The sequence below is a fragment of the Lutra lutra genome, chromosome 9 (assembly GCF_902655055.1).
Source record: "Lutra lutra chromosome 9, mLutLut1.2, whole genome shotgun sequence".
Taxonomy (NCBI): Eukaryota; Metazoa; Chordata; class Mammalia; order Carnivora; family Mustelidae; genus Lutra; species Lutra lutra.
Window position 1 is genome coordinate 7914345 of NC_062286.1, and position 21955 is coordinate 7936299.

The following is a 21955-nucleotide window of genomic DNA, read 5'->3' on the forward strand; positions in this document are numbered from 1 at the left end:
CGGGGGGCGGGGTGGTGAGGGGCGTCCCCGGGCGGGACCGGGAGCCGAAAAGCGGGCGGAGGCGCGGCCTCTAGACTGGGTGGCCTCGGGGCGTATCTGGGGAGGGGTCGGGGCCAGACGCGGGGCGGGGCGGACGGGCGTGGGGAGGGGTGAGGACCGGACCCGGGCGGGGCGCGGAGATCGGGGCGGGGGCGCGGTCGCCAACGGGGCGGGCCTGGGCGGGGCGGCCCCTGGGCGTGGACGCGGGCGCCCAGGGAAGGCGGAAGGACTCGGCGCGCCCGGCGGCCCAGCGCAGAGCAGTTTCCTTACTACGCGCAGCTGCGCCCCCGCCGAGTCCCCAAGTCCCTCAAGTCCGGGCCGGGAGCCCCCAGCCCCGCGGGCGCCATGCGGGAGCAGCTGCTGTTGTTCTGCAACTGGAGCACTCTGGGCGTGTGCGCTGCGCTCAAGCTGCCGCAGATCTCCGCGGTGCTGGCGGCGCGCAGCGCGCGGGGCATCAGCCTCCCGAGTTTACTTCTGGAGTTGGCGGGGTAAGGACGGGGCGGCTGCCCTTCCCCCTAGTCTCTGCGGCCTGGAGGGGCCGGGACCCCGGGAGCGCCGCGGGTCTAACAGAGTAGGGCCAGGAAGCGGAGCCGAAAGCGCCCGGCCACTGGGCAGATACTTCCCGGGGCCGCTCACCATCCCTGATTAGTTGCGGCTCACCGCGCCCACGGCGCACGCCCATTTTACAGATGCGGAAACCGTCTGGCGAAATCACCCGTCCGGCAGCCACAGACCGACCGAGCGGCTTTGAGCGAGCCATTTGCACCTGGAGGCTCTGTCATACACATCCTCCCCCGCCATCACCCCTTTTCTCGGGTCCCGATTTCTTTGCGTGCAAATGAGGGGCTGAACTATAAATTCTAAGGATCCCCTGGCTTTTAAAAGGTACACGTGACGGGGGAGGAGGCTTCAGAGAATGGAGAGCTCTTTGGAGGGAGAGGAGAAGGACTTGAATCCGGCCACAGCCAGCCGGAGAGGAGCCAGGGCGCTCCGAGGGCGCTCATGCGTCAGAAGTTCCGAGCGGCCGCCCTGACTCCGTATTTAAAGATGTAAACGCGAAAAGCAGAGTTGTAAACCTCGGCTGGGAAAATTCGAATTGGTGGGAAAGCAGGTACACGAAGCCCCGCACCCCTGGCAAGGCCAGGCCCACCTCATCTCGCTCCTCGCCCGCTCGGGCCCCCCAGTTACCGCCCCGCGACCGTGCGGGCCGGTCCTCGGCGGAAGCACGCCCTGGAGAGGAGGCCGGCGGGTTGACCCCGGGATTCGGGGGCTGGATAGAAGCCGGGGGCAAGGGAGAAAGAGACCTGGGGTGGGGGTGGGAGTAGTGCGGGGGTCCTGCCCCGGGCGCGCTCATGTGGGGAGAGGCTTCGTCCAGAAAGAATCGGGCGCTGGCGCGTGTGTGAACGACCCCACAACACTGGGGTCCCGGCTGCGTAGCCGGGATCGTTGAGGCCGGCCCCGCTGCGTCTGTCCTGGGGCGGGGACGGCCGGAGAGAGGGCGTCGGTTTCTCTAGGCCCCCGACCCGGGAAGGTGAGGCTGGCGCGGTGCGGGTGAGCCGAAGACCGCCGACGCCTCTCGAATGGGTCGGGAACGTGCGCGCACCTGCAGCTCGGCAGGCGGCCCACAGCGGGGGGCAGTCGCGCTGTCCCACCGCGCGCGGGGGCAGAACTGTCCCCGGGTGTGCGGTGCGGCCCGCGTGGGCGGGTGGGAGGAGGCCCGTGTGCGGCGCCTGCGGGGGTTGCGGCGCCGTTGGCGGCGCGGGCGGTGGGCTTGGTGGAGGCCGGCCCGGCGCACGGCCCAATGTAAACGGTCGCGGCTGTGACCAGGCCCCTCTCCTCCAAGCCCAGCTGGAAGTGATCGGGGGCTCCCGCCGCTGGATTCCTGGGTTGTATCGCCGGCTCAGGCCACACTTCCTCCAGAGCCGGGTCTGCGCGCGGACCCTGTGCTTTAAAGGCTTTATGGTATTCAGTCCTCAGCACGGCCAAGGGGTTAAGCATTGTTTTCTTCCCCAGCCGGCAGGAACCCGAGGCGGAGAAGGTGAAGCACCGGGCCCAAGTTCACGGGCAGCGGCAGGACCCTAGGGCTCAGCCGGTCCCTGGCTCTCGCCATGCTGATGCCTACCTTCCCCCGCTTTCCACACTCACTGGGTTTTGCTGCTTTCTGGGCTCATCCTCCATGTCGTGGGTGGGGGGAAGGGGTGGCAGCACCTTGCCGGCTTCCCCTTTTCCTTCCCCAGCCTTCGCTGGTTGGGGCCGCCTGGGCCTGGGCGCTCGGGGCAGTGCCTGCCTGAGGCCTACTAGGGGGAGGGGAGCCGCCAGAATTCAGCAGAAAGAACCCCGTAGGCACCAGCATCAGCGGGACCCTTTATCTCCTGGGAGGTAGAAGATAGACCAGCCTCTTGGAGGACAGGTCTCAGCAAATGAAAGATCCTTGGATCCTGATCTCAGCAAATTAACTCTGAAAACCCGTGTCTGAAAGAATTGTGCCAACGGGGACATAAGCCATGTCTTAACGACTCCAGAAAATGACATGAAATGTGGGTTGCTCTGAAGCCCGCTCAGGACCCTACTCGTCATCCATCCCGCAGGGTCTGCTCCGAGTCTGCTGTGCCTGCCGCTGGCTGGCTGCCCTTGTGCTCTGCAGAGGTGGGTGGGGTAGAGCCGCCCCCAGATCCCCCTCAGAAAGGTGCTGTTCTAGAGGCCCGACAGGAGGGGAGGCCAGGCAGCCCGGAGGGCCAGGAAGAGCCTCCGCTTTTCCCCTGACGCCCAGACGTGACCAACTGCAAAGCCAGACTGCAAGCAGCCCAGCTGTGGGGTCTGTGGGGCGGGCTGCAGGCTGTGAAGGGGACGACGAGGGAGGCCCAGGCCCGGGGAGACGCACACACTCATGGTGACGCTGGCGGCCCACCTCCCATCCTGTGACCTTACCCCCAGCTCAGCCAAGAACGGTTCGGTTCGCTAAGTTGGAAACAGGATTGGGGCGGGAGGCACAGGCTCGCCAGTCCCCTTCCTTGCTGAGGTCATGAGAGGTTACATTTGGATGAGGGAGGGAGGGAGGCTCTGGCTCACCTGGACAGACGGGTGATGGGGCAGGGGGGTCTGAGGGGGCAGCATGGGGATTTAGGTTCTGAGAGAACTGACCGGCGCGAGTGTGTGAGCTGGAAGGGCAGGAAGCCCAGGCCTTTCCTCCTGAGAAGGGTCATCTCCTGGGGTCTCTACCTGGGCCCCACCAAGTCCTGGGCCACTTCGAGCTAGAATATTCTTCAGGAACTGGTGGCTGTTCGTCCTGCCTTTCCCCCCGCTGCCCCTCCTATCCAGGGCAGCAGTCTGGAAGGCCACAGGGATCGTCCGAGGAGTTGGTCCTCCTCAGGACTCCTCTCTCCGCTCAGGGCTGCACCCACACGAGCCCAGCCCCGCATGAGCTCTACCTCCTGCCCCCTGGGATGTCCGTCTGAGCCTTCTGGGGGGGCTGCCTGTGCCCTGGAGCTTTGGAGACAGGCCAGCCCGGGGGCCCCATGCTGGCGCACGGCTTGGCCTCCGTGGAAGGGACTTGGCAGAGACCATGCATGTCATGCCCAGCGCCCCGTCGGCCCTGGGCACGTTCTCAAAGCTGTGGCCATTCCATCCTTTGTGTCCCAGATCACCTCCAGTTGATATTTGCAGGCTCCAACCTCCAGTTCCAGGGTTTTGTGAGCAAATCTGGGCTCCCCCCAGAGGGAGGGGGTGGCTGGCCAGGCCTCCCCGCCGGGCGCTGGGTCAGTGGAGCTCAGGCGTGCCCTCTCTCTCCCCAGTTTCCTGGTGTTTCTCCGGTACCAGTGTTACTATGAGTACCCGCTGTTCACCTACCTGGAGTACCCCATTCTCATCGCACAAGGTAACAGGTCCCTGGGACCCTTCCATCCCCTGGTGTCCCCTCCAATGTCCATGCCCCCCCCCCCAACATTCCCCCCCCACCTTCTCCTGCCTCACTGGGGACCTTTGTCTTTCAGATGTCCTCCTCCTGCTGTGTGTCTTCCATTTCAATGGGAACGTGAGAGGGGCAGTGCCCTACCTCGGGGCGTATCCTTCCTTCTGCCTTCAGGAATGGGGGTGGGGGGAAGGGGGTGTTACCTGCTTCCCGTGTATGTCGTTAAGCCAAGTCCTTTCCCAGATACATGTCCTTTTGGTTAAACTAAAAAAGATCCCAAACGCAAGACCCCCTACGAGTGACGATACCTCCCCAACCCAGAGATAGTCCTGGTGGTCCCGGCCCTCCGGCTGCTCTTCTGAGGCCAGGGTGCCCAAGGCACAGCGAGCCCATTGGCTTGTGGACTCCCTCCCTCCCTCCTGGCGTGCTGCGCGATGGAAGCGGCTGCCTGGGGCTGCCTGGTCCACCTTTGTTCTTTAGGGGAAGGGAGACGTTCCCTCTTCCCTGGAACCATCCGGAGTCTCTGAAGTCCGAGTAACAGGAATGGCTGACATTCACACGATACTAACGCACCGGTCGGCGGGCTGGCTCCTGCCTGTCCCTGTGCGAGCGGGGTTCTGGAACGTTTGTTCCAAGTGAAAATGATGCCCCAGACATGAGAAGGGTTGTGGTGGGGATCTCTCACGTGGCATCGTCTGTGACCCGGCGCCCGGCTTTCATTCAACGCTCTGTAGAAATTGCACGTCCCGTCTGTGAGATGAGTCGTGGCCCCGTTTTGTCGCAAGAGTCACAGTCGTGGGAGCACGGAACAAGCTCCGGTTTACGACCTCCTCCGACCAGCCGTGATGAGCGGGAGGGAGGGTTGCCGTATTAACAGTGAACTTCTTCCTTAGCAAAAGCGTGTCCCCAGTATTGTGTGGGACGTGCTTATACGCAAAGACTATTTTTGTCGATCTGAAATTCACATTTAACAGGGTGCCCTGTACATTTACTTTTGAAGTCAGGCCGCCTGATCCAAAGGTCATTTTGAGGAAGTCGGGAGTTGCTGTTCCTGTCAGGTTTTGTAAAATGTTACGTAAGATGGATATTTGGAATGAATAGTATAAAGCTGGGCAAAATTCATATAAGAAATTGAATTAGAGCGTGTTTTTAAAAAAGATTCTTATTTTATTTATTTGACAGAGAGAGATCACAAGTAGGCAGAGGCGGGGGCGAGGGTGGGGGAGCAGGTTCCCTGCTGAGCAGAGAGCCTGATGTGGGGCTCTATCCCGGGATCCTGAGATCCTGACCTAAAAGGCAGAGGCTTTAACCCACTGGGCCACCCAGGCGCCCCTAGAGTGTGTTTTAAAAACAAGATTTCATCTGCCTGGATTCCGGAGGCCCTGCTGGTGTGACCAGGTTGGCAGGAATTACTACTCACCTGGGCACTGTGGAACCCTTCGTTTAAATAATGTTGTTAGTTGTAATCATAGCAACCTGGTGGGGTCCCTCTGATGTGCCACCAGGCATTGAGGACACAATGGGACAAGGAGTGTTAAGACCATGTTGCAGATAAGCAAACTGAGGTTAAAAGAAGGACAGTGACTTGCCCAAGGTCACAGCTGAGGCTCCCGGCCGTTATCTCTTGCATTTGCTTCAGCTCCGTCCAGCTCAGCTTGTATCCTCACCGAGCTTGACCGAAATGTGCTGTCATGTCTCCTGTCTCCCAGCATGGCTAACGCGGCTGGACTGACACTGGAGTTAGCCAGGAAGGGGGAAGTCAATGAAGAGAATTTCATGGGACACCTGCAGAACGCGGCTGCCTTACTGTGTCGATCTTTAAATGCTTAACTTTGACATTGCATTGGAGAGGTCTGATGCTCAGGGATTAAGTGGGCACTTAGAATCGTTTGGACCCTAGCAACTGTCCACCAACGCAGGGGGCTCTGGGCCATTCTCTTCCATAATCTGCTTCTGTTCTTTTGAGCCGTTCTTGTCTTTTCCAAACCAGAGAAGTTCTAGCAGTGCGGTTCCCAGGCCGACCTATGGGCCGACCCTCCGTGGTCTTGGCATGAAGGCTCGGGCACGGGGTCAGGGTGCGTGGCGGGGCACCAGCTAAACCACTGCTGTCTACCTTAGCACTGGGTAGGTTTGTGGCCTCGTGGTTCATCCTTCCCCTGCAGAAGTGGACCATAGATCTGGCCATGGTAAGTGTTATCGCGCCTTTCGAAGACAGAGTGGGTGAGGTTGTCTGTCCCTCCAAGCCACCGGCCCCGCAAAGAACCGTGTAGATCAAATGTTTAACCTGCTTCTCAGCTGTGCCGAAGGATAACGAACAAAAGCACAGTCCCATCCAAACATTAAAAGACCTGATTCTCAGATGTTTGGCCACATTTTTTACTTCCTTTTTTGGGTGGTCCATAGAGAACCGGGCTGGGGAGGTAGTTAACAGTGGTAGATGAAGGACCCGACATAAGTTAAAGAGCTTCTGATCAGGTCTGTAATTGCATATTGGCCACAAACGCATTATGTTTCTAACCTTGCCCTCCCCTTCCCCCTGCAACATTTTTGTCCTCCTTAGAAAAGGGTTAGCTTTGTACTTTTTTCCTTCTCTGGTTAAGGGCCCAAAATTCCCATTGTGTGAGAATAGAGTTCTGAGGGTGGGTCAGGACCCATCTGCCCCCTGATCTTCTTTCCAGAGTGACTGGAGTGTACTTCTCCACCCAAGGGGAAAGGGAGCAGAGTTGGTGGTCACCAGCGTCTGCCTGCCACTCCCAGATCCGTGGACTTCACCCCTTCCCTCACGTCTTGTCTGTGACCTTCGCTCAGAAAGCACACTTGACTCCCTATTACATTTCAAACCTTGTGACACATGGGAGCAAATAGGTGGGGTTGCTGTATTAATAACGAAGAATTTTTTTATGTAAATATGTCCCAAATATTACACAGGACACTCACGCTAAAAATGATTTGCTGTTGATTTGAAATTCGAATTTACCTGGGTGTCCTGTATTTTTATTTGCTAAATCTGTGCGGGCCTTGGCGAAGCTCCCCAAGAGAACTACTTCACGATTCTGGAGATGGTTTTTCTCCTGGAAGACGGAGGAGCGGTGGCGTATCCAGCCGACACTGTCAGACTGTCTGTGCAGCGCTGGCCTTGCCCCTGGCATGAGTGAACGGAGCCCTACCTTCGTTCCTGCTAGCGGGCCCTCCATGCTCTCGTCCTGATCCCCACCCCCTCCCCCGCAGCCCCCGCCGGCCTGCACTGCCCTGTGCCCTGGCTGGCTCTCTCCGACGCAGTCTTCCCACCTGGGATCCGTCCTCGGAGCTGTCTGCGCCCAGCTCCCTGCAAGATCTCTCTTTGGCTCTGGGCGCAGGCCCTGGCTCTTCTCCGCTAGAGCACTCCATGCCCATCACTTCCCCACAGTCCTCCCGTGTCCTAGGGACCCCCTCGCTCCTCTGCCCTCCCCATCACCCGTGCAGAACCGCGTTGCTGTTGTGGATTTGGTCATTCAGCAAGAGCTCGTGGAGTGCCAGCACCATGTTGGGTGCGGGGGGCCGATCAGAAGCCACACGTGTGCTCTGGTCAAAGACACCAGCCACTGTCATTCATTCCTCCTCTTGGCATCTCTGGGGCGTTTGCTGCCCCCGTCAGCGTTCACTTTGAATCACTTTGCTCACTTGGCTTCAGCGCGACCCTCTGCCTGCTCCTTCTGCCTGCTTCTGCCTGTCCTTCCTTTTCGCTCTGTCTGCGTCCCACAGCCCATCAGCAAATCCCACCAGCCCCACGGTCATGGGTCCAGTTGGACCGCTCCTGTCCCTGCTCCTGCCCCCGGTTCCTGCCTCCCTGGTGCAGACAAGGCTGTGGTCATGGCCTGCGGGCCCCATCCCAGCCTCCGCCTCGCTCCCTCTGGTCTGCACTCCGCCTGGCAGCTGCGGCGGGTCTCTGGGCCAAGGTGAAGGCGGGCAAACCCCAGGGTTGGGCCCCGCTCGCCATGGAGGGTGCTCTCTGTCCTCGCGGGCCAGCAGAGGGTCCCCAGGACTACATGGACATGAGAGTGGATGCGCTCGGCCTGCTCTTTTGAGTTCATGAGTCTGTTCAAAGCAGCCGGCCTCTAAGACCCCGAGTCTGTGTGTCTGGCCTCTATGTAATTGCATTGGCAGGTGGCTGGAGAAGCCGCTGTGCCTACGGCCCGTCCGTTGCCCACCGAGCAGTGGAACTGGGCGTGTTATAAACAAGCCTCTGGCTGGGTCTCTTGTTCCCTTCCCCCGGGCTTTGTCCTTGTGCCAACTGGCTGTCGCCTGCCCTGATGATGTGGCTTCAGAAGCGCTTGTGGTATCTGGTGCTCTTGCTTTTTTAACCTTTCTCATGTTTGACCTGCAAACAGAATCTGAGTACCTTCATCAGCGCGGCCAGCAAGTGTGCCCAGCTGCAGTGCCTGTGGAAGACCGGGGACTCGGGAGCCCTGAGCGCCCTCACCTGGAGCCTTGCTTCCTACACCTGCGCCAGTAAGAGCGGGACGCGGGGGAGGGGCGGCATCCGGCGGCTGAGGCTTATGACCTTGATGTCCACCTGGCACCGTCCCACAAGCTTTAATCCTTTGCACATAGCTGTTCACATGGAACCTCCAAGTAGACATTGAATGACCCTGATGTCATGCAGACCACCTTCCGTTCTCTGCAAGATCCATATTCCAGCTGCTAAAAAATAAGTAAAAGCCCACCTTTCTCCAAAAATCTGGCCTAGTATCTGCCATCCTCTCTTATTCTTTGCAAAGCATCAAGAGGTTGATTAGGTTGAATCCACTAACTCGTTTTATAAACACGAATCTTTATGACGTAACAGATGACAGAGCTGAAAGCCACACGCTGACTTGAGAAGGAATATAATCTGCCGCGGTGAGTTTTCCGGAGCCGTGTTGCTGGGTCTCCGGTCCGGAATTTCCCCTGTTCCCGCAGATTCTTGCAGAACTGCCTAACACATACACACTGTTTTAGGTAGAAACATTTTAAATTCAAAGCTATCACATTAGCTAGGCTTACTACTTTCAGATCTTGGAATTCTACTTCGTACTTCTGTGTCCCAAAGGACCGATGTCTCCATTAAGGGTTGATGGAAAGGGTCTTTGTGTCCCGAGTGTTTTTTAAAATGAAGGCTTCTTGAGTTTTATTTTCCCCTTTAAAATGTTGAAGTGTTATGACGCGTTGAAGTATATGTATGGTTTCCGGAATTGCTAATTAGGTATATTACTTATTAGCTCCCTAATTTTACCTGGAGGAATTCTCTTGAAGTGCAAATTGATATTGCTGAATGTTTTCTTTTACAGCAAGAATAGTAACAACTTTAATGACCACCAGTGACCTTACAAGTGAGTATCCACTTTTTTGAACTGTGTGCCCTTTGTGCCTGCTTCATTTGTAAACCGTCTAGGGTTTCACGGATCAGCTTGCTCCCCTGTACGGGGAGAGGCCAGCAAGTTTACTCCTGGGCGTCAGCCCCCACTTCTGGGACTGAGCGTCTGCGTCCTGTAGGGCCTGGGATAGAACGTGCAGCACAAGATCGTAGAGTCCTATCCTTGTGGAACCTCCGCCCCAGCAGCGGATGGAGAGGGACAGTGATGTCAACACGACTAATGACCGAAGGATGCTGGGAAATGTGTTGTAGAAGAGTAGGACGGGATGAGCACCTAAAGGGGGATTCTGACCGAGCTGGAGGGGCCTGGAGTGGCAAATTTGGAAGAATGAGATCGGGAGAAGGGGAGGAGACCGTGACGGAGTGGCCTGCCTGAGGGTGGTGAGCAGGGGACACATGGCTTAGCCACGGAGAGCGAATGGGAGCTCTGGGGTGAGTGTGAAGACAGGGTCTACCGAGCTGACAATCATTTGACCCCTACATCCTTGTTGTTTTTTTAAAGGGGGAAATACTTGGATTGACATTAAAAGAATTTAATGATTCCTTGGTCTGTTTTCCACTCCCACGTTGAGCATACGTATTTTTGGGAAATGATCAAAACGAATGGTGTCGCCTGTTGTATGAAGACTAGAAACAGGTCCCTGGCACACAGACCGTTTAAACAAACATCATCAGTATTATTTGAGAAATATTGCTGCGGAGCAGTGGGGCATAGGTGTGTCCCTTCGCGGAGGCTGTATCTGCTGCGGCTCAGACACCGTCTGCCAGTTCTGAGAGACACGTTAAAGTATTCTGGTCAAATGATAAACTTGGGTCTGATGGGAGAAGGGAAAGACAGGTCTCAGTCCTCTCCGAGGACCTGAAGCGGTCTCCGTATGCGTAGAAGAGTCAGACTGTAATTAACGAGCAAAACAGACCCACATATTAAGAGTCTGGAAGATGGAGAACATTCTAGTTGTAGTTTGCTTCATATTTAAAGTGGCAGCTGTTCCTGAATGTGATCAGTGTATCTGGGGATAATCGTTTAAAGTCAGTCTAGCGGACATCCCACAGATCTTTACAACCACAAAGACACATTAAATCTGATAAATCTTATGCATCGGGAGAGAGTTCATCAAGTCACTTACGATAAAGGTTTCTGCCCCCCAGAAGTATTTAGAACCGAAGTTGTTCAATACCTCTCGTGATGTAGAGTTTCAGGTTTCTTTGGACGGGCTGAGCAGCGGCTGAGTTCCCACCTGGAGCAGGAAGTGCTTTTGTTTTAGGACGTGAGAACAGTACTTGTTAATACGTACCTTTCTTCTTGGTGGGTTTCAGTTCTCGTGCGGTTTGTGATCATGCTTGCTTTGAACCTGTGGGTGACAGCCACGGTGCTCCGCTACAGGACGGCGGCCGTGAAGGCTGAATGATGGATGCGTTGCTCCTGCCAAAGTGGATTCCTGACAACGGACCCAAGGGCAGAACCAGCGCATGCCTGATTCAAGGTCTTCTGTAAGTTTAGCCAGTTGTTTCCGAAACTCTGAAGCCAGAGGTGTTTTAGACATGAGCCCTTTAGACACTTGTTTAGAAATGTGGATTCCCTCCTTCTCCTCGGCATCAGGTGGAGGAGGGAGGCAGGGCTCCGACACCTGCAGGCTGAGCAGCGCCACGATTCAGTTCTCTCAAAGAGCTAACGACATCTGGTTTTCAGCTTTCGGAATCTTGTAAGGAATAAATCCTCTCCATGGCACACATTATGAATGGAGTGGGATTTTTCTCAAAGTCAGACGTGGAAGTGTCGTACATTACTAAGGTTCACTTTCTAGGACTGTTAATTATCATATAGATTTAACAGGCTGGCCTTACTGTATCAGAATACTTATGTACCTCCTTAGGCTATGGTAAGGGTATCGAGGGAAGCAAATATTGGCTTGAGTTCCAATACCAAAGTTAGTCCTTTAATTTTCATTTGGTGCCTTTAAGTAATTCCTTAAGGAAAGGTACTGTTAGCTGCAATCTTTGCTTAGGATGAGGCAGTCCCAGTGAACTTTTCTGATTCAAGCGTAACGCTGCCACTTTTAGAAGGGTCACGCCTTTAGAAAAAAAACACATCTTGTCCATTAATACTTACAGTTAAAGGGTATTCCTGGGTTCTGGCAAGTACTTATGGACTTCATTCTGTCATATTCTAAACATGATGTCAAGATTACTGGACATTGCATTTTACTGTAAAAGTTTATAAACCTTAAGATATAAAAACTCTTTCCTTTTATAATGAATGGCATAGTAAGTCAGTGATGCTTATTAGAAAATGTTTTAGTTTCCTATGTAAAACAAACTTTTATTTTCGGAACTTCGCTGAGGCTTAAAACTGTCAGGTTTTTAATGTGATTAGTTTTAAGTTACGTAAAATGCTGTTTTAAAAATATAAACTGTGGTTAATGTTTTAGAACTATTGCTTGGAAACAGCAGGAAGAGAAACGTGGTATACAAAGATAAATAAATCATTCATTCTGTACCTTTTACAATCATAGTTGTCCTCTTTTTTTTTTTTTTCTGAAGATTTCTTTGAGGGAGAGCAAGCGTGCACATAGGTGGAGGGGCAGAGGGAGAGGGAGAGGAATCCCAGCAGATTCCCTGCTTAGCATGGAGCCTGACTCAGGGCTTGACCTCACGACTCTGAGGTCATGACCTGAGCCAAAATCAGGAGTCAGAGGCTCAACCCACTGAGCCACCCAGGTGCCCCATGTGAAAGTAAGCTGTATTCCCAACATGGGGCTCAAACTCATGATTCTGAGATTGAGTCACACGCTCTACTATCTGAGCCAGCCAGGTGCCCCTCACAGTTGTCATTTAAAAAAAATCCAAGTGAATCTTTTTCTCATATGCAATTACAATCTAACCATTAGTATAATACAAATTATGTGATTTTTGAGTCCAACAAATACTTAATTTAAATATACTTTTTAGGGGCACCTGGGTGGCTAGTGGGTTAAAGCCTCTGCCTTCGGCTCAGGTCATGATCTTAGGGTCCTGGGATTGAGCCCCGCATCAGACTCTCTGCTCAGCAGGGAGCCTGCTTCCTCCTCTCTCTCTGCCTGCCTCTCTGCCTACTTGGGATCTCTGTCAAATAAATAAATAAAATCTTTAAATATATATATATATTTATATATGTTTATATTTATATATAATATATATTATATAATTTTTACACACACACACACACACACACACACACACACACACATATACTTTTTAATTAGAACTTTCTCATCGCTTAAACCTTCTCCCTTAAGAACATACTATCTTAGGTGAAGAGTTCCCATTTTTCCTTTTCAGAAGAAAAGGGAACAAATATTTGAACTATTCCAGATATCCTACAACATCATACTTAACTCTACAACAATCCTATAATAAAACAGTCTCAATTTTACAAAAGATGAGAACACTGAAGCCCAGGGGGTATAACCTGTCCCAGATCTGGTAGCCAGTAAGTATTCTAAATAAGAACCCACTGATTACCAAAGAAATGCTTCCTCGAAAACCACCTCTTAGCACACTGGTTCTGACCAAACAGGCACCCGATGTCTTTTCCTTAGGGTCCTGGACACTGAAGTAGATGGTTAGATTTGCATGTCCCTTAAAATACCTAAATCAAGTCAGCAACAGACTCCTTGTTGAAATCCTATTTCGTATTTCTCCGTGGGCTAAATGACAGGGTGGAACATTCACAAGTCTGTAACCTTGGTTATGATCTGTTTCGCTATACCCATCAAGTGAGGAAGACAAAATTTTAGGGGATAAACTTTAGGAGGGTGCAGCATTCCAGCATTCACAGGAAGAGTATGAAAATGCTTATGTCTTAATCTCTTTTATTTAATTTTTTAATATAAAAAGCAGGCATAAAATACAATTACATTACTACAAAGATGCAACAAAATTTTTTTTAAAAATCGGGTACGATTTTTGTTCAACGGGGACCGCTGATCAAATAGTTATGATTATCTAAACCATGCAGTTCATAACTTAGTACAATTCCAAACAGAACTCATCGTTATGGGGAAGGGGATCGAGGACAGGCCCCCAAGCATAAGATCCGGCACTGTCACACAGTGCCCGTTTTCAAAGTGCTTTATGAATCAACTGTGGTTATCTTCACGCCGGAGGGAAACTGCAGCCTTCTTCCAGGGGAGAAGTCGTGAGTCAGTAGCAGTGGCGACACAGACTGAGAAACTCAGAAGTGACTTGCTCTCATAGAATATTAAACATGTTATTTAAAGCATGTTTCAATAAGGTAATAGAGTGTCTAAGTTTCTCTATTTTACCATGAGAATCCTGTAAGAATAGATTAACAACAGCAGCAAAACTTCCTAAATTGTGGTTTGGCAACCTAGAGTATCTTTTTGAGGATCTACAGATAAACTGATCCACAAGATATCCTTCTTCAGAGCCGGATTTGTGACTCTAGCCTAGGTTAGTTTTAAAAACACTAACCTTATTTTAGGTTTCTTGGTATCCTTTAGTTAGCTAAAGGCATTTAAAAATTTCAGATAGATTTTTTTTAAATCTTGCTTCTAGATAGCGTATTTTAATACTTTTCAAAAATTCACTATACATTAATTTTTAACAGTAATACCGGCACCAGTTTTCCTTCCACTTCTGTTTCGCTATCCCCACTAAACAAAAGTAAAAAAAATCCAACTAAGAAAATCCCAGTATTCACTACTTCTTAGTTATCGATCGGAGGTATTTATGGCTCTAGGAGAAATCAGGTGTGAAGAAGCGAGTAAGTTTTGGTCTTTACCTGGGAACCTTTGGAACCTCAAGAAAAGGAGAAGGTGGCACAAAATCAGGTTGTTAAACCAAGTTAATATCATATTTAATGAGTGTTGGGAAGAGAACACTTGGATGGATGGATGCGTCCATGTATGTACACGAAACCAGCAACAACAGGGTAAAAAGCAAATTCTTACCCAAGGTCAGAATTTTTATTAGGCGCATTTCCATTAGCTGGAGAACGACCTTATAACCCCTTGTGTTAAACATGTAATGTGAAGAATCTCCAAGGGAGAGATTTTTTTCACCTCCTAGAATACCTTTTTTCCCCCAAGAAAACTTCACATTAGTTTTCCTTGTAGAGTTGCATCACACCATGATTCTCCATATTCTCTAATATATACAGCATTCAAAATTTAACTTTTGCCATTTTTACTCAAATATTTCAATTACTCATGTGTAAACTTCAAATTATTTCACCTTAATAAAGTTTATTAAAAATATATATATATATATATACTCTCCAATTCAGAATAATATGATAGAACCTCCCATAGTGTAACAAAATCTTTATATAAAATATTAATTCAGTCTCCTTTTAACAAGTCTAATGAATGGAAATATTTATTCTATATAAATTTTATATATTTTTCATTTTAAAATCTTACTTTAAAAAAAAAAAAAAAAGCTGTGCCCCCAAACCAGAACTGCAGAACATCCCTGGGAGGGAAATGGCATGCGTTTCTGGTCTTAGCACAGACAGCATGGAAGAGTGCAGGCGGGATAATGACAGAATAACAAGATTCAGTTTTAGTACATCAGTAGGCCAAAGGCCACTCTTCAGTTTCCACAACAGTATCTATATTTTGGGGGTCTAACTCTTTAAACATTTCTACACTGATCCCAGAGGGAATCAATGAAAAGTGTCTACTTCCTTCATTGGTTTATTAGAGGACTTATTTCAGTATCACACCAAACCCTGTGTATGTGTGTGTATATAAAGAGACCGATAAAAGACTACATAATTTTTTTCAGCTTGATGTTTAACATTAATGCATACTGTAGCAGTATAAAACACATTTTTCTGGGATAATGAGAAATCTAGCAGAAATGGTCCTGCATAACCTATCAACTTTAACATCCTTTAAAAAAATAAAAATCAGGAGCCTCTGAGGCTACTTCTTCCCGTCACCAGTTTTCTTAACCCAATCCTGAAATATTGCCATTACACAGTTATGTGTTTGAGGGATCACATTTAAATATTTAAAATATATCTACAGTATGTCTTAGTTTTCTTTATATTTGAGATAATCTTAGAATCTTGAGTGTGAAAATGTAAAAACAGTCACAAATGTCTCTACTGGAAATAAAAACACATCCAGGGTAGCCAGCAAATTCAAAGCAAAGAAAACAATTCATAGCCACACACTAATACTGAGGTCTGTATGAAGACTGGGATGAATTAATAGATATACATAAAAGATATATTAGCTCCAAGAGTATCCATTATTGTTTCTATCACCAATACTTTAAAAAAAAAAATCTGTTAAACAATCAAAATACGCTGACATTGATAACTATTACATGTAAAAATAGTGCACTCTTTTTTCTTTTGCAACACGAATTTGCATCCTAAGAGCTGGTAAACACTTTTTTTCAAAATACAGAAAAGGGTGAGACTTTAAAAAAAATTAAATTAAGGCATTCAAAATGGGAAAAGTTGCCTATCATGAAGCATTAGGAAATTGATACAATTAACGTCAAACTGCCTGTTACAGTAACTGCTTAAACATGAACATGCAGCTTCCACGGGGTATACACAGATAAGTGATACAAACTCCAACATTATGGCTTTATACAAGTGCATAGTTGCAACTGCAGGAAGTTATGATATCTGATTTATGTGTATAAAAAATAAAATGGGGCATTTGAAGAACCCTCTTGCAGTATTACAGTACTATGTATATCTGTGTGTGTGTACATATACACGTACAGAGACACACACATATATATGCACACACACAGTCTAATGGTCACTTCTTAAAAGACGCAGTCTCGATCACTGTAGTGGAATCCATTCCCAGACTCTTCTGGTAAATGTGCTGGTGAAATCTCTCTGCTGATGCTGAAAAGATGATTTCTTTCAACTTTAACTCTTCTCAATCCTTTTGTGCAATGTAGTGTGAATGACTGCCAAGAAAGCGTTATGGAACAAGTTTGGAAGAGTTGTATATAATATTCTTATTCTACTAACCAATCATTGTTGGTTCAACTTGCTGCTCCAAAGGAGCCCAGAAAATCTCCAAGATTTATAATTTACATTGTAGGAATAAAGGGAAATATATATGTATATGTATGTATGTATGTGTATATGTGAGTATCAGTCTCTCAGGAAAATATAGCTTTTTAAGAAATTTTGGGCCATCATATTTCAGTCTTGTTTTAACTGGAAGAATATGATCTCCTTGAATAATGACTGCATTCATAGAAGGCAGCTAGCTAGAAAAAAGAAAGGAAAAACAAAGTTAGTTGACACAGTAAAATAATTTAAGAGATTGTTAAATTCTTTGAAAAAGCATTCCATTTATATAATTAAATGTAGTCTTCCAACTCCTACATTTTTAACACCTAAATCATGCATAAACCTATTTACTAAATTACTTTTCTAATTTTCAGGTACATGCAATTATATTCTTATATTTTCCTATATTTTCTACAAACATGACCACACAAGTTTTAATAAGGTTAACTGGCTCTTAGGGTTAGATAATACATTCCTGAGTAACTCAAGTGCATGTAAGTCTGACTTGGAAATTAACTAGCTGCCTCATGGAGCTCAAAGAACAGTGGACTTATGGACCAGGTTCTACTTGACTGTTAGACTCTTAGCCACATTTAAAAAAATCTAGAAGATGGACACAAACACACTGTTGTACTCAAAATGCTCTATAAATCTTGGTTATAAATACCTCCCAATAATACATGATTTAAGTTTATTTTTGCAATATGCTTACTTAGGTTAAGATAGACATTACTTCTTTTAAATCCATTTTGTATAAAGGTTTGACCATGAGGTTCGATTTTCCTTCAGATCTCCTTTTAGTCATGGTTAACCGAAGTATTTATGTATTTTACAAGCACAAGAACTTTCACAGCACATCAGCAGCATTCTTCAGCAAGAGTAACATCAACTTGTCGGAAAGCAAACATCTCACGGCATCACAGAGAGAAGCCAAATCAAAAGCAGTGTTTCACAGCACTTACTAGACTTACAAAGTGTTCACGGTTTCAATTCTTGAACGATAGAGAGAGGGAAGGAGGAGGGAAGGAGAGAGGGATGGAGGGAGGAAGGAATCCCATGCTATGTTCACAAACTAATACAGTTGTAGGAACTTGAAAACATTGTAAATTTTACTTCTCTGAATATGCTTCTTTGGAATGAACAAAAAGTACCAGAATTAGCTTCTTTTGTTATTTGTACATGTTTCATTCCTAAGATTAAAAATTGTAATTCCAACTGTATTGAAAATATATAGCCAATAAAGATTCTGAACATAGCATTTCACTTTTACAACTTAACATGAAAATTTCAGTTAGAAACTTTTCTGAAAATTACTTCTCAAATACATACTATTAAAAACAACTTAACAAAATTTCAAGACTAGTCAAAAACAATGAAAACCCAAGTGTAAATCACATGCACTACTTGGAACTACTAACTCATTTTTCATTTTTTGATTTACCCCATTCATTTCTTCAGAAATCAAAAACATCGTCATCATCATCACCACCACCATCATCAAATGACCAATCCCAGTCTTTAAATGCCAAATCAAGCAATCTGCAATAGGAGGTTTGCAAATTCACATTCTAGCACTCTTTAGAAATGGCAGCTTAATATGATATCTAGAAATCACACTTTGTGCTGTGAAGATTTTAACTCCCCCTTCATCAAAAACAACATAGCCAAAATTAAGATGGTAGCATACAGGAGATCTTCTTCTTCTTTTTATGTGAGTGCATATGACATTAGCCAGGTCTGATTTCTAGAATACCAGAGACCTGAAGACAGGTAATATTTGAGGTAAGATATGAGCTTTTCCCCACTGGGCCCAAATGAAGATGTAACCATCCTGATGCCCAATTTGATTTGTACCAAAGCTCAACATTTGTCAACACTCCCTTTGCAAAAGGACCCAGATGGCCAGCTCACATTTTTCTAGAACAGTACCACAAGTCCCAGTTTAAAGAGGGACTAATACTAAGAATGCAGGTTTCTCAATTCTAACTGGACACCATATGCTCAATGGGTCACCAACAGTGATGCTCTCCATGAAAAACCACAACTGAAGAGAAAAACCACAGGTATAGAAGCATTATTAGCAGCTTATCTTGGCTGAATAAAGTGGACTTAGAGCAGGGGTGTATGTGTTTTTTTCTTTCCCATCCAAACATCTAATATTGCTATCATCTTTATTTTAAAAAATAGGTTAACTTCTTAATTGTTTTAACTGTGAGGCTCATGAATCAACTTATGCCAAGGAACTCATTTGGTCCCCCAAATCTCATTTGTGACCTCAACCTTAAAGTCAGTTCTTAGGGCGCCTGGGTGGCTCAGTCAGTTAAGCGTCTGCCTTTGGCTGGACTCTTGATCCTGGAGTTCTGGGATTGAGTCCTGCATTGAGCTCCCTGGTCAGCGGGAAATCTGCTTCTCCTTCTCCCTCTGCCCTTCCTCTTTCTCCTTCTCTCTCTCTCTCCCAAATAAAATCTTTAAAAAAGTAAGTTGCTTCTTAAACTTTATGTTGTTTACTCAATGCTACTTATAATGTATATCCCAGGCATTATCCCAAGAGATTCTGATATAACTGGACTGAAGTGGCAATGGGAGCCAAGTACCTGCATTTTTTTTTTAAGATCTTTATTTATTTATTTGATAGAGAGCATAAGCAGGGGAAGAGGCAGAGGGAGAGGGAGAAGCAGGCTCCTAGCAGCCGATGTGGGGCTCGATCCCAGGACCCTGGGATCATGACCTGAGCCAAAGGAAGGTGTTTAACTGACTGAGTCACCCAGGAGCCCCAAGTATCTATATTTTTTAATAAAAAATTGGAAGTGAATTCTAATTCTAATGCATCTGGTTGACTTTGGTAATCACTGACAGAGTATTTGATAGTATGTTTTCACCCTAAGTGAAAAGAAATAAATCAAATTACTCTATTTCAAAATGTGCTGAATGTAGAATATTTGAGAAAATGCACAAAGATATAAATTACTCACTTAAACACACTTCACATTTTTCTAGGCTTACACAGACAGTAAGTTGTAGCGAAGGTACTACTTGGGACATGGAGATCAGTGGGCCATCCTGGGTGTTTAAGCCCCACTTTTGAAAAATCTGTATTTCCTACCCTTCCGAAACCTTTGAAGTGTTTGTGAAGTGTGCACCCATGTCACAGTCTTTAAATTCTAGAAGTCTGGTCACTAGGCTGTTAGCACAATGCCTGAGAGTCTTCCTTAAAGCTCCCTCAGCCCTTGCCCGTCAGCCATCTAATTCTCATTCCAACATGAGAAAGCTTTCTCTGACTTGGTTTCAGTACATTAGTGAAGGAGCTCATTAAGGCAACACACACCAATCTCTTGCTGAAAGACTTCTATCCGAAGAAGAAAATAAAAACTCCCACAGCACAGTGTATTGGGTTCTTTTCAATCTGGTTCAATGCTTTCTCTCCAGGGACATCATCTGCCATTCCCTGTCATTACCCTCTCCCCACTCTAACCCAATACAATGTTAGAAACACATAACACGGAAGTAATTCTGACAACTCAGTACCTCTGCACATAACATTTTGCCTACCATTGTCTTTTCCCATATTTCTTTGCCTGGAAAATTACTGAACCTCCCTTTTGGGTGAGCTAGCTTGATGCCCTCAGGCAGAATTCTCCATGTTTTCCTTTGTTCCCCTGTAACACTCACTCATGCTTCTATTATAAATAACATTTTAAAAAGTACCATAACACTATCCGTTTGATTTTCTATCTCCTCCATTTAATTGATCAGTGGGTACACACTGCAGGCCTGTGAAACTTACTGCCAAAGACTGCTTTGGAAAGGAGCATTAGAACTTTGAGTTCTGCTAAAAGTACATGACACTGCCTGTTTCTTTACATGCCGCCAATACCAGCATTAATCTTACCAGTTTGGCAGGTTTTACATTTTACTTTTATTTTAACATCTTTGCTTAATAATCAAGTTGACCGGGGCGCCTGGGTGGCTCAGTTGTTAAATGTCTGCCTTCAGCTCAGGTCATGATCTCAGGGTCCTGGGATGGAACCCCGCATTAGGCTCTCTGCTCTGCGGGAAGCCTGCTTCTCCCTCTCCGACTCCCCCCATTTGTGTTCCCTCTCTCGCTGTATCTCTCTCTGTCAAATAAATAAATAAAATCTTAAAAAAAAAATTATAAAAAAATTTTAAAAAATTATCAAGTTTACCCCTTTTCCCTATTTATAGTAATGCTGGCATGTTCCTCACTGATTTTTATGTTGGGAAGAGGCAATCATATAAATGATTTATATAAGAACTCTATAGAGAGATATAACATACACATTGCAAATATATATATGGTGTTTTTAAAATTTACAAGGTTTTAATTTTAATTTCAAGTAAATTTAATTTAATTTACTCCATCACTGATTTTCTTTCTTTCCTTTTACTCTTAGGAAGCTCCCCAATCCAAGATCAGATCCATATTCACCTATTTTCTTCTACGACACTTAACGGATTTATTTTTGACACTTCCAGTTGTATACAGCTTTTTTCATTTTTATCCAAATAATTAGTCTGTTAGCTTCCTATATTTATAAATGGAAAAGAACAAAACTAAAATAATGATAACATGGGGCACCTGGGTGGCTCAGTTGGTTGAGCATTCCACTCTAGATTTCAGCTTAGGTCATGATCTCAGGGTCATGAGATCGAGCCTTGTGTTGGGTGTGAGGCCTGCTTAAGATTCTCTCTCCCTCTCCCCAACCCCCCACCCAATAAATAAAATAATGATAACATAAGAGCTCCTCTCACCCTTAAATTTTAACTGTGTTGGCAATGCTTTATTTCTTAAAACTGGGCAAATGAGCATTTGTTGCATTTTTGCTTTATACTTTTCTGTGTGGCTTAAATACTGCATTTTAAAGAAGACCTTTAAAAGAAAAATAATTAAAGAGAAATGCCCTCAGCAAAGACCAGCATTCTATGTCCCACTTTGGAACAGACTAAGGATCTCTCCAAACTATCTTCATCACAAATCAACATTATATTCACAAATTTTCTACCTTTCCAGCACTGTTTTTTTTTTTTTTTTTATTCAAAATACCAAGAAAACATACCTTTGGAATAGGATTTCTACACATATGTTTTATAAGCTGTCAATTAACTCATTTCTACTCCTATCACTGCAAGGCAGTGCAGGATTACAGCTGGGGTTGCAGGGACTGGAACTAGAGTATCTAGATCTGAACTCACAGCTTTGTTGCTTATTTGGTGTGTGATCTCAGACACACAGTGCTTCTATGCCTTAGTCTCCACATCTGTTAAATGGAGACATGAATAGCTAAATCACAGGGTGGTTATGAGGATAAATAATTTAGTACACTTAAAGCTCACAGATGAGTGCCTGGCATACATAGTAGCTAATGCTTATTTAACTATCAATTCCCTACAGAAAAAGGGGATTGCTGCAAAGAGTTAAAAGGAGAATCAGAACCAGGAATGTCACAAAAGCGAAAGAAAAAAAAAGTAATGGTGTAGTCATTAACAAAGACAAACACTGAGGAAAAGTTAAAATAAATCAGATGATTATTTATAGGTATTA

General features: G+C 46.7%; 2 protein-coding genes across 12 annotated transcripts in view; one reads left to right on the forward strand and one right to left on the reverse strand.

Moving 5' to 3' along the window:
* The first annotated feature begins 238 nt into the window (after window positions 1-238).
* SLC66A3 (solute carrier family 66 member 3) lies at window positions 239-10850 on the forward strand. Of its 3 annotated transcripts, XM_047745838.1 has the most exons (7): window positions 239-527; window positions 3831-3913; window positions 4029-4098; window positions 6075-6132; window positions 8314-8434; window positions 9253-9294; window positions 10656-10850. In XM_047745838.1, the coding sequence occupies exons 1-7, from the start codon at window positions 385-387 to the stop codon at window positions 10745-10747; spliced, it is 609 nt and encodes a 202-aa protein (XP_047601794.1). In that variant the 5' UTR covers window positions 239-384; the 3' UTR covers window positions 10748-10850. The 3 variants fall into 3 exon arrangements, with proteins under 3 accessions (XP_047601794.1, XP_047601795.1, XP_047601796.1); XM_047745839.1 differs by lacking the exon at window positions 9253-9294; XM_047745840.1 differs by lacking the exons at window positions 9253-9294; window positions 10656-10850 and adding an exon at window positions 8772-9244.
* A 2322-nt stretch (window positions 10851-13172) lies between these two features.
* ROCK2 (Rho associated coiled-coil containing protein kinase 2) overlaps window positions 13173-21955 on the reverse strand; it is a 144888-nt gene continuing 136105 nt past the window's right edge. For 4 of the 9 annotated variants that reach the window (XR_007129884.1, XM_047744072.1, XM_047744071.1 and 1 more), the window contains 2 exons: window positions 17837-17934; window positions 13173-16592 (listed from right to left, as the gene is read on the reverse strand). Coding sequence is in view for 6 of the 9 variants with exons in the window: in XM_047744072.1 (XP_047600028.1) it covers window positions 17850-17934 (85 nt within the window). In the remaining 3 variants the exon portion in view is untranslated. Of the gene's footprint in view, window positions 16593-17357; window positions 17388-17836; window positions 17935-21955 lie in introns of all 9 variants that reach the window. The other 5 variants (XR_007129885.1, XM_047744074.1, XM_047744073.1 and 2 more) reach the window with 3 other exon arrangements.

Bases quoted from the DNA above. Each gene is read 5' to 3' on its own strand.
- SLC66A3 (XM_047745838.1), top strand. From the start codon at position 385: ATGCGGGAGCAGCTGCTGTTGTTCTGCAACTGGAGCACTCTGGGCGTG. The intron at 4,099-6,074 runs GTATCCTTCCTT...AGCACTGGGTAG, and splicing joins GCAGTGCCCTACCTCGGGGC to GTTTGTGGCCTCGTGGTTCA. The intron at 9,295-10,655 runs GTGAGTATCCAC...GGTGGGTTTCAG, and splicing joins GACCACCAGTGACCTTACAA to TTCTCGTGCGGTTTGTGATC.